The sequence below is a fragment of the Halteromyces radiatus genome, assembly GCF_025201355.1.
Source record: "Halteromyces radiatus strain CBS 162.75 chromosome Unknown BX664scaffold_3, whole genome shotgun sequence".
Classification (NCBI taxonomy): Eukaryota; Fungi; Mucoromycota; class Mucoromycetes; order Mucorales; family Cunninghamellaceae; genus Halteromyces; species Halteromyces radiatus.
Window position 1 is genome coordinate 1,447,959 of NW_026251689.1, and position 14,357 is coordinate 1,462,315.

Consider the following 14,357-nt stretch of genomic DNA (forward strand, 5'->3'; position numbering starts at 1 on the left):
TCCATTGAAATAAAATCTGAATACAAATGTTGCCAAATTAAGTCTCCTCATCTATCCCTACTTTTTTTTTTCATCCCCTGCTTCATCTATATTCAATCGTACATATCTATCTACATTTTATCTTTTAGATCTCTTCCATCTTTTTTTTTTTAACTATAGAATTCTATCCCCTCCTCTTATATATATATATATATATCTATCTAATTGTTTACCAACATCCGATCGTATTGAAAGATAAACTAGTATTTTAACATTTTTTTTTATGTATGCGTTTTTTACAGAAATCTGTTAAAGAATGTGAATATTATCATTGTGCATCTTCTTCTATCAATCAAGATGATCGTCAATCATTCTGCAAGAATCATTGAAAATCCATCATGATGATAGAAAGATCAGAATTCTCATTTCTATCATAATAATTAAACAACATTCTAAAGTAAATCATGCTTCACCTCCAGTCATCAATATAGAGACTATCATCTATTCATTTTCCAATAACAAAAAAAAAAAAAAAAAAAAAAAAAAAGGATTCAAAAGAAAAGGCAGTTTTATTTTTTGTTTTTTATATATTCAAAAAAGTGAGGAGAAGCTATATACAATAAAAAAAAAAAAAGGAAAGGAAGGGGATGTCAACAGTAGAATCAATCAAAGGAGAATAGCAGGTTGTTGTTGTTCTTCATCATCGGAGGCAGAATAAATGCTTGAGGCAGTAGAGGAAGGACAAGTAGAAGATAATCCACGATAAGGATCCATCATAGGATCACCAACCAAGAAATTGCCAGGATGGACCAGACAGCCTGGACAAGTACATTGGTTACCACAATAACATGTCACGATCCTTGTACGTACTTGTTCTGATCCTTGTAATGCATTGTTTGTTGTTGCTGATAATGGTGCAATGGTGATCACTACTGATTCCCCTTGTTGTTCACTTGATTGTGAGAAATGGCCCCCACAACATCCTACTTGATCAAATGATTGTCCCAGACCCAAATCATTTGCTGTAGACATCATATTATTCGGTAAATAAAACGATGAAGTAGGTGATGATGATGTCGAAGTCAGTTCATGTTGTTGAGAAGGATACTGTTGTTGTTGTTGTTGTTGTTTTGGAAAAGGATGAGGTGGAGTTCCAGGTGAAGAAGATGTGGTGGAGCTACAACTAGGAGGATACATTAATTTAGTTGAATTCTGTGTCAATTCCAAATCGGCCAGTTCTTGATTCATTTCATCTTCTTCTGAGAATTGTTGCATAGGTTTCAAGACGTTGTTCAAAATCATTGATAATTCCGTTGTCAAAGAACCATTTGTATCCGAACAAGATGATGATGATGAAGGTAGATCCAAATCCACAGGTAACATAAAATCCTGTTGTTGTTGTTGAGTACAAGAAGAAGAAGAAGGAATCATACTGACTATTCCATTATTTGTAGTATTAGTCAAACCAGATGATTGAATACCATTACCGGCATGAGGAGAAGGAGCACGTTGTATAGAATGTCTTTTCATACTCTTCTTTCTTGGAGGACGAGGTTGACCTTCTAGGAATCGTTGACTGGAGGACTTGTGAAAGATAAAACCAAGATTGATAGGATCATCCGTTGGATTAGTAAACAAAGATTCTTGATGAGGAGTTACTACAGCCCAAGAGAAACTATTATCCACCATAGTAGAAGCAGGAGAAGAAGAAGAAGGAACAAAAGTAGGAACCAATCCTGAAGTAGTAGAGTTGTTGTTGTTGTTGTTCAAGAGAGAGGGATGTTGTTGAGATACCAAACCATTAGAATCATTTTGAGATAAAGGATGATGATGATGATGATGATTCAAATCAGAACAAGTACACTTTTCATGTCCATCTATTTCCATTGAAGTAGTAGAAGTCATTTCATCATTTTGATAAATCAAGATAGGTTGTTGATCTAAGGATAAGAGGAAAAAGGAAAAAAAAATAAGAATATTTTTTTTTTATTTTTTTTATTTTTATTTTTTTTTTTACCTTTAGCTGATTTATGAGTACATGCACATTTGATATGAACTTGTTTGGTTTTACGTAAATCTCTACAGAAGGAGCATTGAGTGACAGGACGGCCTTTTTTCCGGATTTCAAATAGAGGACGTTCTACATGGTTGCAATTGGAAGAACGATGGCCCTAAGAATAGAAAAAACGACGATCAGTTGACTGAACTTGTAATAATTGATTCTAATAAGCCAATAAAAATATACTAACCTTAATGCATGTAGCACAAGCATACTTGACGCCTTTGTATATCATAGTTGTTGTTGTTTTTGATTGACTTGAAACCAGATAGTGATATTGTGTTGTTGAATGTTGTGTTGTGTATACAAGTGAAGAATATAAATAATAATAATAAGTGCGTATATATAACAAATAAGTAAATAACAATAATAAGAAGAAGAGAGGGGGGGGGAAAAAAGATTAGATAACAGCTTGATTGAACAAGCTAGAAGAAAACAAAAACAAATCAAGAATGATACTACTCCTATAATTACACTGTTGAATATGCAAACTAATCATAACCAATTGAATAAAGAATAAAAAAAAAAGGGAATATATAACAAAAATAACAATAATAATAATAATAATAAAAAATATACAAGGAAAAAAGGAAAAAAAAAAAAGAGAATGAGAAGAAGAAAAAGAAAGTAGATTCTTTAAAGGATATCCAGTAGAATCTCTTTTGTAAAAGAAAAAAAAGTATAAAAGAAAAGAAGGGGGGAGAGAAAAAAAAAGGAAGAAGTAAAAAAAGAAAAAAAAAAAAGAAAAAAAGAAAAGGGAAAAAAAAGGGCAAAAACACGATTTCAGTCTTTTTGATTTATATCCATCAATTTTTTTTTTTTTTTTACTCCAGTCCTTATGCTGTTCCTTCTCTCTTACCCCTAAAAAAAAAAAAAAAAAAAAAATTTTTCCTAGTTTGGCTCCCCTTTTTTTTTTTTATTTTATTCTTACCACTCCGTTCATCCAGTTGTCTCTCCCTGAATTTTATCAGTCCCAATTCACACACAAAAAAAAAAAGTACACTTAAATTCCAATAGCCAATTTTTGAGCCACAGTCTTTGCGTTATTTTTGCCAAAGGAGAAAAATCAACGTCGATTGTTTAAAATCCTCTCAATGGCGATTTCAGCGCAGTATCACATAAAATAGATCTCTTTCTCTCTCTCTCTCTCTATGTCTGTGTCTGTCCCACTCCCTTTATTGGACTGACTTATAAAAATCTTATCTTACATATATTATTATTTTATATATTTACATATATTACTAACTAAACAATATATACACACACATATATATATATTTCTTTCAAAAAAAAAAAAAAAAAGGGCAAATATTAAACTTCCGCTGACTCGGCATCTTATTTTGACTTTTTATTGTCGATCCACATGATAATCCTCTTATGTGGGCCATTTTACAAGCAATAAAATTATATTAACTTTACTATAATGACTATTGTGTCATAATGTTCTTGTGGTATTCCATTTCTTTTGAGCTGATGACTATGCTTCATCATCACCCTCTCTTATAACAAATCATCATACATCATCATCATCACCATCGTCATAATGGTACTATTCAATTATTGTCATATTTATTCTTTCATCATGTAAAAAAAAAAAAAAATCCATCATCCAAGATCAGACCGGGGATTCAACACAGTCAGGGCTCACAGTGATACTCTTTTTTTTTTTTTTTTTTGTATCACTTTCATTTGCTTGATTCAGCAATTTTTCTTTTTTATTTTTATTCAAGAGCAGTCCTTTGTACCTATTTTCCGCTCTCTCATTGCTCTAATCATCAAATTTTCTTAGCATATGTCTGTCATCGGGAAATTCATTCTGTGGATGATGAACGGATATTGAATGAAAGGGGAAATCAAAAAAAAAAAAAAAAAAGGTCGCACAAAAGCAATGAAGAAGTGCCAAGCAATTTAACCAACAATCATGATTATTCAAGCAGAAAAACGAGAAAAGTGATACATTATAGAATTTATCAAGGTTAGGATTATTCTAAATATGGATATTTTCTGAGCTATGACGTGATGTTTCCTTGTTCTTCTTTGTATACAATTACATTTTATTTATGTTTGGGCTTCTTGAATAGAGGTAACGTGGTTATATATATATATATATATATATATGCAAATATTGTAAAACGGATGACGATGATGATGATGATTGGTATCCTCTTTCTTTGAAACCTCGCGGGAATTCAATGATCCTCCACCTTTTTTTTTTTTTATTGAGGCTTTTTTTTCCCAAGAGGACCCTGCCTTGGTAAAGTCAAGGACTGGATCCTTTCTTTCTTTCTCAGCCCAATAACAACAAATCTCATTTCTGTTCTTTTTCTTCTTTATTTGGAGACACAAGATAAAGGATAAAAAAAAAATATCATCATCTATAAATTTGGTTCTACAATCAAAATAATAATAGAATAGAAATATTTTTTTTTCACTTCTGTACTTTCCTCCTCTTATTTTTTAATATTAATGATCAATGTCCACCCACAAGTTGAGATCTAGAAGATGAATAAAGTAAGTTTGTGTCGGCGATATATACTTTTGAATTCCTTACAGTGACTGGTATCTTTTTATATATAATTGGAATCATCATCATCATCCTGATGCTTCTATTCAAAAGGAAGGCCTTAGAGGAAACACTTTTTAGACACGAAGAGATTCGCTAACGGCGATAAAGCTCAGTAAAAGGGGCTCATGGTCGCAGTTTGATAGTAACTCTATCGATATTTTTAAATTCTCGATTATAAAATGAAAATACACATGAAATCATGCATTCCTTTCATTTCGAGTTTCACTTATTTTCCATAAGCGTCCAATGACATAGAGATATACACATATAAAAAAAAAAGTTTCAAATCCAAATAGGAACAGTTTATTCTTGAGCACAACAGATAAAACCAAAAAAAAAAAAGAAGTATATATACAAGTAGCAAGAAAAAAATATGGGAAGAAGAAGGAAGAAGGGAGGGGGGGGAATCTATAGGTTGCATGATAAAAGTAAATAAAGGAAGTAACTAACAAAAATGAAACTAAACTACATTGATAATTTGTCACGATTTGATGTTTTGTCATTCGCCTTTTTTGAGAGTTGTAATTCTTGTTGTACTAATTCGTATTGTTGCTGTAATCTTTCTATCGCAGTATGTTCCGGCATCTTGCAATGAGCTGTATAAGTAATATATAGATATAGAAAAGAATGAATAAAAACAAAAAGTTTCCAAATAAAAAGTAGTATCATCCTATATTTGATCATCAACTTACCTAATACCACGCAATTAACTTCATCAGCAAGTTGACGTCGACGATCTTGAGAGAGTAAATGAGCTTGATTGGATTTTTCAGGATCAGCATAAGCAATTAATGAAGCCACTTCAGTAATCATATCCTGGTATTCTTTGTGCATTGGTCGTAAATATTGTTGTGCATATCGAATGGCTTCCACTTCAGTAGATGATCGGACAATTTCAATAAACTGCTGACACCGTAATTTGAATAATACTCGTCCTATCCTTTCAGTTTCTTGATCCTCCAGTTTCGATATCACTCCATTAGCATTCATGTCATTGCTATCATCGTTGTTGTTGTTGCTGGCCAATGGATTGTTTCGTAATAACCCCGGAAATCGTTGTTGTATTAAATCAAACGCTTTTGGAATATCCCCCCTTTCAATGGCATCATAAAGATCTATCCAATACAAAATAAAATAAAATAAAAATATAGTTACAAAAAAAAAAATCTTACCTTTTCTTGCATCGAGTAGATTCCAAGCTTGTTCATCTTTTATCAAAATAGTATCTTGAAAGGAAAAACGTCCGAATAATAATAATAAAAAGAAAAAGAAAAGAGTTTGAGTATAAAAAGTAAGTTTGCTACGCCATTCTTTTTTCAATTACCATTATTCAAATTGAAGTCAACTTGATCTATATCCATTTCGTCTTGAAAAAAAAAGAAGTGAATAATAATAATAATAATAATAATAATAAAGGAGTTCAAAGTAAATAGAACATAGATTTACCTGGTTTGTGAGAAGACAATGGTAACAAAAGATGACTGTATTGAGATTGTTTCTTGTATTCGTTTTGAAAGGCTTTAGCGGTATTTTTATAACAGCTGTGCATAAGATATTCCATGATAATATCACGACATGATGTATCGTCTGAAGGATCCATTGATAATGTATAATAAAACAATGATAAATAAAAAGAAGAGTAATGAAGTATAGAGAAAAAGAAAAAGAAAAAAGAAATAAGAAAAATAAAAAAAACGAAATAAAAAAAGAAAGAGAGCAAGTCGCTAATTAAAATCAATACAACCAGTGATGAAGTGGATTAGATGATGATCATCACGTGGCGTTAACTTACTCACTTTTTACATGAATAATGGAAAAGTAAGAAGAAGAAGAAGAAGAAGAAGAAAAAGAAAAAAAAAGGTGATTAATGATTTTAAAAGGCCATCTACTTTCTTCTATATCTACTTTTATGCAAAACTGAGGTTTATGTAAAAAAGGAATCCAACATACAAGGAAGAACCATGTGGTGACATGTGATGAACTCTCTCTCTTTTCTTTTTTTTTTTTTTTAATATTATTATTGATTTTCTTATAAATCACCATATAAACATATCTAATTTAATATATATAAATATATAGATTGAAAACAATCATACATAAATTGAATAAAGTGTAAAAACTGTATAAGTTTTAAAGCTTTGTTTTCAATTTCCGCTGTTGGTGTTCCCTTTCTGGTGTTCCCTTTAAAAAAAAATAATTTTTTTACTTTTTCTTTTTCTCTTTTTCTCTTTTTCTCTTTTTCTCTTTTTCTTTTTTCTTTTTTCTTTTTCAATATTTATATATCTTTATATATATATGTATATATATATCCATCGATTCTGAATTATCATGTCAAAACCAGGTAATAATATTTTATATTGATTGATGCTTTTGATCTAATTTTCTTTATTTATAATAAAATGGTTTAGTAACTGAATATAATCAAATCAATAGCAACAAAAATAATAAGAAATGGATCATTATTGACGACAAATTATATGATGTGTCTGAATTTTACAAGGAACATCCTGGAGGTCCTACAGTACTTTTGACACATATTGGAAAAGATGCTTCAGGTAAATAAATAACAAATAATAATGATAATAACTATTAATCAACGCAAATCTTTATTTAGATGTATTTCATGCAATGCATCCTGAATCAGCTTATGAAATATTAGCCAATTATTATATCGGTGATTTGAATGACAATACGTTAACTATCCATCCAAAAAGTGAAGCATTTGCTAATGACATACGACAGCTTCGAGATCAACTTGAACAACAAGGTTATTTTGAAGCAAGCAAACTTTTTTATCTTTATAAGATGGTCTCTACACTTGGACTTTGTTTTGTATCTATGATAATCTTGTATCTTTATGGTCGACAATCTTCATTAGCTATTGTAATTTCTGCTTTTCTTTTGGGTGTCTTTTGGCAACAATGTGGATGGTTATCTCATGATTTTGGTCATCATCAAGTATTTACTCAACGTGTATGGAATGATATGGTTCTTATCTTCTTGGGAAACTTTTGTCAAGGATTTGCTTTATCATGGTAATAAATTTAAAATATATTAATTTTTTTTTTTTTTTACTTATATATTTATATGATGAGTTTCTGATAGGTGGAAAAACAAACATAATACACATCATGCAAGTACTAATATCAGTGGTCATGATCCTGATATTGACACTGCTCCAATATTATTATGGGATGAATACGCATCGGCCAATTACTATGAAGCACTTGGAGGCAAACAAGAAAAAGGTTCGGGTGGTATGATCAATCGATTTTTCGCAGAGAATGTGCTCCCACATCAAACCCGGTACTTTTTTTTTGTCCTTGGTTTTGCACGTGCTTCTTGGGCTCTTCAATCACTACTTCATATCTTCCGTCTTGGTGCCATCAATAAATCTACTTCTCTACGAATATATGAAACTGTCTGCTTGATACTTCATTGGGGTCTGTTTATTTTGGTCACTATACAATGGATTGATTCTCTACGTAATAGGATATTATTCTTTGTCCTGAGTCAATCCATCAGTGGATATATGTTAGCCATCGTCTTTGCATTGAATCACAATGGTATGCCAGTCATCAGTCAAGAACAAGCGGAATCCTTGGCATTTTTTGAAATTCAAGTCATCACAGGTCGAGATGTCAAAATGGGTTGTCTGGGTGATTGGTTTATGGGTGGATTGAACTATCAAATTGAACATCATGTAAGTAATGATACGATTCAATGGAATGGTTGCTCAAAAAGGAAACTCGACATTTTCTTATTTATTTATTTATTTGTTTACCTATTTATTTATTTTGAGATAGGTGTTTCCTACTTTACCTCGACATCGTTTAGCAGATATCCAGCCCAAGGTAGAAGCGATCAGTAGAAAACATGGTATTCAATATCATACAACAACATTTATGCAAGGATCTTTGGAGGTACTGAAGGCTTTGGATATAGCTCAAAAAATGTCAAGAAATCTCATCAAGAAATCAATGTAGTAGTTTAGTTTCAGTTATTATAGTTATTTTTGACCAATAAAACTTGTTCTAATTGAATGATATATTTTTGACCAAAAAAAAAAAATGTATAGCCTTGTTTTCTTTTGCTTGGTACATTTATCACATGTAGTTGCCACGTAAGTTGATTTATTTACTTTTGTTCGTTTCATCGCCATTCAAGGTAAGTTTAGACTAATGGATGAGTGACATATATATTATATAAAAGAAATGATTTCCTTTTTTTTTTTTTTAATTCATTCATTCTGATTTATCATCATTCTTGTATATTGTATCTCTCAAAATGACAGGACTCATTTCAAAGTTCTTTTCATTTTTCTATTTGAACGATATCTGCGTAAATAAAAATGATTATGATCAATGCCTAGAAAATAATTGGATTAGCAACAACAACAACAATAATAATAAAAGCAATAATAGTAACAATAATATTATATCGTTATTCGAGCAAACGTATATCTCGTTCCCTGATTATGAAGATTTCCCCTAGCATAATTCAAGACTATGAACACTATAACCTGTATTACAACTTATCATACCTCTTTATCCCCATCCTCCCTTTTTTTTTTATATGTATTTATACCCATATCATACCTCCTTCCCCCCCTCCTCCTTCGTAATCATAAATGAAATAAAAAATATATAGATATGTATATGTATGTGTATATGAATATGAATAAAGTTCTTTATTAGATAAAAAAAAAAAAAAAAGAGTATAAATAGTTATATAATATATAAAAGTGTCAAAACGAGATCCACTTTCTAAGTGATAAAGTAACAAAGTAACTAAGAAAACAATATCATGATGATCATCCTTGTAATGACCGGAAATAATTTGAAGGTATGATACCGATTCTTCCGTCAGCCTTTCGTGCCTGCCACCAGTTGCCTTTTCGATCGACAATTTCCACTATTTCCCCCTTCTCAAAATCAAGCTCATTTGCATCTTGAGGATTGGCTTGGTCTATTGATGAATCAAAAAAAAAAAGAGTTTAGTAGATTGTCATTATAGCGATGAATGGATTGGTTGACAACTTACATGAATGAATGGCTTCTACTCGTTCTTTGAAGTCTACATCATGTATGATATGTGAAGGAGGAGTAGGTGTTGATGATGATGGTGATGTAGATAATGATGTTGCCATCGATTGCGATTGTAAGTGTTGTTGTTGCTGCTGCTGCTGTTGTTGTTGTTGCTGTTGCTGTTGTTGATCCTGTTGATCCTGTTGATGTTGTTGTTGTTGTTGTTGTTGTTGTTGTTGTTGTTGTTGTTGTTGCTGTTGCTGATGTTGTTGGTGATGATGATGAATGTGTTGTTGATTAACAGGAGTGGTAATAGCATGAGGAACAAAAACTTGAGAAAAATCTTGAATTGATTCAGCAGCATGAAGATTAGCACCATCTTGAATATTGGATGAATTAATGTGTTGTTTTTCAGAATAGAATTGGGGTTCAACAATACTACTGGCCATAGAACGATCATCTTGAGCCAATTGACCCAAATAGCTTTTAGGTTCACTTCCCAAGACAAGAACCCATGTATATTGTATGATGACTAAACCAATGTAACCTGCTGCATAAGCATTAGCTGCTGTTCTGTTGAGTTGAGCTGGTTTGGAATATTGCAAGATATAATCAATTTGAATGGTTAATAAAGGAATACTGACAGCTAACATTGTCAACATCTATTTATACATATTTATATTATAAAAGAAAAGAATAATGAATAATAATAATAATAATAATATATATATATATATATATATAATTGACTTACAGCAAGTCGATAATGAGACAACACACCACGCATAAAGATCAAAGCATGACCCAAAACAATAATAACTTGATAAACCACAACCCACCAAGCACCTTGTAATACCTTTAATGCAAAAGCACCAGCCAATGATACAAGTAAAGAACACTAAATAAAATAAATAAATAAACAAATAAATAAATAAATAAAAGGGGGATTAAATTTCCTAATCCTTTGTTGTTGTTTTTTTGGAACTTACTACAGCAATGATGGTAGTAGCTAAAAGGAAAGGATTATGCGATAATTTACTTTTATCAGTAGAAGGCATGATAAAAAGGAAAAATGAATGTAACTAACTATTAAAAGAAAAAGAAAAAGAAAAAGAAAAAGAGTGTAATGGGTTATAAAGGAAGGAAGGGGAACGTAACAAAAGAAAAAAAAAGTGATAAAGAGGAAGAAGAGAAGAAAGACATTCTTGACTTTGAACACAAAAATCTTCTATCCTTTTTTGTATTCCGCCAGCTTTTTCTCCCTCTTTTTTTTTTTTTTTTTTTTTTTCACTCTTCCTCCTTTTTTTTTTTCTTAGTATAAATGTCTGTTCTCCCTCTTAGTCAAGATTTACTTAGAAAATGGTTACAACAAGGTATTGAAAAAGGATACATTACTAATTGTATTCCTACTTTAAACGGTGAAAACTATTTATCAGCATATTATATTCAACAACAAGTAATTCATTATATCAACCAAGACAACGGTAAAATATTAACGACCTGCTTCTTCTCCTATTATAACTCATTCATTCCACGTGTGCTATCCTTTCACTTTTTATACTAGGGAGAACCACTTTAACGCGTTTAGCTGAACGCCTCAATATCGCTAGGGACTCTTTGGAACCTTACTTGACCAACAGTTTACTTGAAGAACAAGAATGGATTTTGATAGACGATACCATTTTAACAAAGTAAAGTGACATACCTCTTATATTATGTCACTAATATTAACTTTTTTTTTTTGTTTTTTTTTTTTTTAGTTCTTATTTAATTGAACTCAAACAAGTGTGTTTTGATCAAATACATGAACAAGGTTATATTTCTTTGGTTGCACAAACACAAAGATCAAGTCTACCTTATCAATTCATACAAAAGGTAATTAATCAAAGAAGAAAAGGATATACATTGATATATATTTATAGATATTGGATACAGATATTACTTCACCTTATATAAACTATTCTGAATTATCTGATTTGGTGTTTACTAAATTATACGTGGAACAACAAAAGAATAGAATCATCGAAACTTTACAATCTGCCTTAGAGTAAGTATAGAAGAAAATAAAATGAAATAAAAATACAAAGTAAAATCTTTTTATTTTTATTTATAGACCTTTATCTATGAATAAACTTCAACAAAATCTGGCATTACAAGACCAAATATTCTATCGTAAGTGACGAAGTTTATACCTATCTATCTCATAAAGAATTTAATTCTTTATGATAAAAAAAAAGAAAAAAAAAAGGAAACGTCAAACCGGGGAGAGAGTTTCGATAGGGGTTGATCAATTCGATAGGGATAACAACAAAAGATTTAATTCTTCATTTTTTATTTCTCTATATATAGTCTTTTTAGATCAAATTATCAAAGATCACACATTACAAGGTACTTTCCGTGGTCGATATGAACGCGCACTTTTTATTCCTTATATATATCGTGATACTCAGTTAGATATGATTCACTCCTTGTTGAAGGCAGGGTATTATATTGGTAAGTAGAATATGTAATTTAATATTGTTTATTGAAAATTCACCTTTTTCTTTTTTCTTTTTTTTTTTTTATAGAATACAGCACTATTGAACAACTCTATTCTTATGCCTCTCCCAAAGACTTGCTTTTGAAACTGGATCCTGATATCATTCTATTGGATTCTTGTGCTGTCACTCCTGCAATTATCTCCTCCTTTCAAGCTACCCTTCTTTCATCGAATCTTACTTGGTTAGATGCCTCTAAACACCTTCCTTCTGTCATGTCTTTATCTGATATCGTCACTCTTGTAGAAATGATATTGGCTTCTTTGAACAACAACAATAACAAGAAAAAGAAGAAATCTCTTTCATATGATGATAATCAACAGCGCGATATTTTTATACTTTTGGGAAAGTTTGTCACAACTCAACGATATTTGGAAACCATTGTTCAGAATGCTCAATCTTATCTCAATCAACGTGCAACCATGGAAATGACCAAGAATCAAAAGTTTTTACACAGTACCAGCAAAGGGAAAAGGAAGAAAGAACTGGCCCTTACTTTGACCAATGAAGAGGTATTATTCATTGAATACTTTTTTTTTTAAAAGAAAAATACATACGGTTTGGTTCATCTACTTTTATTTTCTGTTTTCCATAGATTCTAGAACACCTTGTGAACCAACAGCAGTTGGACTCTGATTTTGCTCAATTAGTCACTATGAAAATCAAACGACCAATGATTGAAGAGCTTAACCGTGCTACGGAAAGTATCTATGTTCGTCCCTCTCTTATATCGAACGATGATGACAATGGATCATGGGTTGAACTGCAATTACAACATCTTCTTTCATTTGGACAACAACTTGGTAAACTTTTGTACTATAATATCCGAGCAGTGACTCTCTTTGAAGGTAACCATATAATCATTATTACCAATGTCTATAGTATGATTGACTTGTATTATTCCTTATAGATGATTCTTCGAAGAAAAGTATGAGAAAACATTTGGTGCGTCAACTATGTTTGGATTTTATGTTTTACTTGATGTTGATCATCGCTTTATGGCAATCAAAAGATCAACACGATATGACAACAACAACAGGTTTACGATCTGATGATATCGAACATCCAGACCAGGTCGGCGAAACTCAAAAGAAGCAAGTTATTGCTGCTCTAGTGTCAAGCGATTCGACTTTTCAGGATGAACTCTTACCTTTATATCAAGCACTTCAAAGTGGCAAGGTATATTGAAGTAGAATTACAAAAAAAAAAAAACACTTTATAACCATTGCTTTTATATAGAGAATTGATGAATTCAAACGGTTTCTATCGTCATCATCATCACCACTGCGAAGCCGACTCAATATGGAAAACATGCAAAGCGAATCTAGTCAAAGGTAAGTGAGTATAAAAAGAAAAAGGGTGGAGACACATTATCCATGATATTGTGTATATTCCTTTTAACACTCGTCTTTTTTTTTTTTTTTTTTTTTTTCTGTAGACAAGCCAATGATCATTTCCGAAAAACGATATACCAACAATTGGAATCCACGCCAGTATCACCAACCACCTCGGCTTCTCTCTTACATTTGACAAGTTTGGCTTGTTTTCAAACAGTTCATCAGCTACCACTCAGCGTTTCTGGAAAATTTGTCCCGATCATTCTTAAACATATCTCCATTCTTGTGAACTCTACTGATCTTAACAGCGATATCAGTCATTCAACTGCTTTTGCCGGTCTTACTGTCGATGGGAAACAACTTTTACAACTATTAGAAACAGCTCAAACCATGATTCTATCAAGTCTAAGCACTACTAATCAATCACCAACACCGTTGATCGACCTAGATCTCATGCGACAAATACGTCAATTCGGTTTGGATTTGTCTCGACCTACTTCTGTATAGTACCCATATTTTAGATGTATTTTAGTTAATTAGCATTTGTATATTATGAATAAAGAATTAAAAAGAAAATGGATGTATTGTTGTTTACCGATTATTCACTATAGAGTAGATATCAGACTTTCTTCATTTTTATGAAGACGATGGATTCAACTTCATGCCGTTAGCGGCTAGTCCAGCACTTGCTTCTGAACTGTTTTGTTATTCATTGACCTTTATATAGAGTCCATCGTCGTTTATCTAGTGTGTATTACATATTGGTTTTGTCATGAAGAAAATCAAGTCTACTCTTTCAAGCGACCCTTTGTTAAAATAATCATCTGTCAAGACTTCACATAGACAAGAGAA

The 14,357-nt window shown here is 31.4% G+C and overlaps 6 protein-coding genes across 6 annotated transcripts; 2 read left to right on the forward strand and 4 right to left on the reverse strand.

Annotated features, from left to right (window-relative positions):
* Positions 1 to 523: 523 nt before the first annotated feature.
* On the reverse strand, positions 524 to 1,921 carry BX664DRAFT_99026 (uncharacterized protein). Its single transcript, XM_051549823.1, has one exon. It carries the CDS (start codon positions 1,882 to 1,884, stop codon positions 646 to 648), a length of 1,239 nt encoding a protein of 412 aa, XP_051401464.1. The 5' UTR covers positions 1,885 to 1,921; the 3' UTR covers positions 524 to 645.
* On the reverse strand, positions 1,920 to 2,273 carry BX664DRAFT_259902 (copper fist DNA binding domain-containing protein; the record flags this gene model as incomplete). The annotated part of the gene is made up of 2 exons (XM_051540608.1): positions 1,920 to 2,150; positions 2,229 to 2,273. The coding sequence occupies 2 exons, from the start codon at positions 2,271 to 2,273 to the stop codon at positions 1,920 to 1,922; spliced, it is 276 nt and encodes a 91-aa protein (XP_051401465.1).
* A 2,608-nt stretch (positions 2,274 to 4,881) lies between these two features.
* On the reverse strand, positions 4,882 to 6,265 carry BX664DRAFT_328723 (CTLH/CRA C-terminal to lish motif domain-containing protein). Its single transcript, XM_051544652.1, has 5 exons — positions 6,051 to 6,265; positions 5,929 to 5,970; positions 5,777 to 5,830; positions 5,297 to 5,719; positions 4,882 to 5,200 (listed from the first exon to the last, which is right to left on the reverse strand). Exons 1-5 carry the CDS (start codon positions 6,202 to 6,204, stop codon positions 5,070 to 5,072), a joined length of 804 nt encoding a protein of 267 aa, XP_051401466.1. The 5' UTR covers positions 6,205 to 6,265; the 3' UTR covers positions 4,882 to 5,069.
* Positions 6,266 to 6,888: 623 nt separating this feature from the next.
* Positions 6,889 to 8,663, forward strand: BX664DRAFT_294472 (delta-6 fatty acid desaturase). The gene is made up of 5 exons (XM_051542099.1): positions 6,889 to 6,945; positions 7,013 to 7,159; positions 7,219 to 7,639; positions 7,710 to 8,307; positions 8,411 to 8,663. The coding sequence occupies exons 1-5, from the start codon at positions 6,933 to 6,935 to the stop codon at positions 8,588 to 8,590; spliced, it is 1,359 nt and encodes a 452-aa protein (XP_051401467.1). The 5' UTR covers positions 6,889 to 6,932; the 3' UTR covers positions 8,591 to 8,663.
* A 662-nt stretch (positions 8,664 to 9,325) lies between these two features.
* BX664DRAFT_357497 (uncharacterized protein) lies at positions 9,326 to 10,789 on the reverse strand. The gene is made up of 4 exons (XM_051547961.1): positions 10,621 to 10,789; positions 10,386 to 10,529; positions 9,648 to 10,293; positions 9,326 to 9,572 (listed from the first exon to the last, which is right to left on the reverse strand). Exons 1-4 carry the CDS (start codon positions 10,687 to 10,689, stop codon positions 9,418 to 9,420), a joined length of 1,014 nt encoding a protein of 337 aa, XP_051401468.1. The 5' UTR covers positions 10,690 to 10,789; the 3' UTR covers positions 9,326 to 9,417.
* Positions 10,790 to 10,910: 121 nt separating this feature from the next.
* On the forward strand, positions 10,911 to 14,100 carry BX664DRAFT_328730 (uncharacterized protein). The gene is made up of 11 exons (XM_051544653.1): positions 10,911 to 11,115; positions 11,196 to 11,322; positions 11,392 to 11,506; positions 11,554 to 11,678; positions 11,745 to 11,803; positions 11,981 to 12,124; positions 12,199 to 12,680; positions 12,764 to 13,016; positions 13,079 to 13,347; positions 13,408 to 13,502; positions 13,607 to 14,100. Exons 1-11 carry the CDS (start codon positions 10,953 to 10,955, stop codon positions 14,010 to 14,012), a joined length of 2,238 nt encoding a protein of 745 aa, XP_051401469.1. The 5' UTR covers positions 10,911 to 10,952; the 3' UTR covers positions 14,013 to 14,100.
* The last annotated feature ends 257 nt before the right edge of the window (positions 14,101 to 14,357 follow it).

Bases quoted from the DNA above. Each gene is read 5' to 3' on its own strand.
- BX664DRAFT_99026 (XM_051549823.1), bottom strand. From the start codon at position 1,884: ATGACTTCTACTACTTCAATGGAAATAGATGGACATGAAAAGTGTACT.
- BX664DRAFT_328723 (XM_051544652.1), bottom strand. From the start codon at position 6,204: ATGGATCCTTCAGACGATACATCATGTCGTGATATTATCATGGAATAT. The intron at 5,971-6,050 runs GTAAATCTATGT...TTTTTTTTCAAG, and splicing joins ATTGTCTTCTCACAAACCAG to ACGAAATGGATATAGATCAA. The intron at 5,720-5,776 runs GTAAGATTTTTT...TGTATTGGATAG, and splicing joins TCTACTCGATGCAAGAAAAG to ATCTTTATGATGCCATTGAA.
- BX664DRAFT_294472 (XM_051542099.1), top strand. The intron at 7,160-7,218 runs GTAAATAAATAA...ATCTTTATTTAG, and splicing joins TATTGGAAAAGATGCTTCAG to ATGTATTTCATGCAATGCAT. The intron at 8,308-8,410 runs GTAAGTAATGAT...ATTTTGAGATAG, and splicing joins ACTATCAAATTGAACATCAT to GTGTTTCCTACTTTACCTCG.
- BX664DRAFT_357497 (XM_051547961.1), bottom strand. From the start codon at position 10,689: ATGCCTTCTACTGATAAAAGTAAATTATCGCATAATCCTTTCCTTTTA. The intron at 10,294-10,385 runs GTAAGTCAATTA...ATGTATAAATAG, and splicing joins TGTCTCATTATCGACTTGCT to ATGTTGACAATGTTAGCTGT. The intron at 9,573-9,647 runs GTAAGTTGTCAA...ATTCATCAATAG, and splicing joins AGTAGAAGCCATTCATTCAT to ACCAAGCCAATCCTCAAGAT.
- BX664DRAFT_328730 (XM_051544653.1), top strand. From the start codon at position 10,953: ATGTCTGTTCTCCCTCTTAGTCAAGATTTACTTAGAAAATGGTTACAA. The intron at 12,125-12,198 runs GTAAGTAGAATA...TTTTTTTTATAG, and splicing joins GAAGGCAGGGTATTATATTG to AATACAGCACTATTGAACAA. The intron at 12,681-12,763 runs GTATTATTCATT...TGTTTTCCATAG, and splicing joins TTACTTTGACCAATGAAGAG to ATTCTAGAACACCTTGTGAA.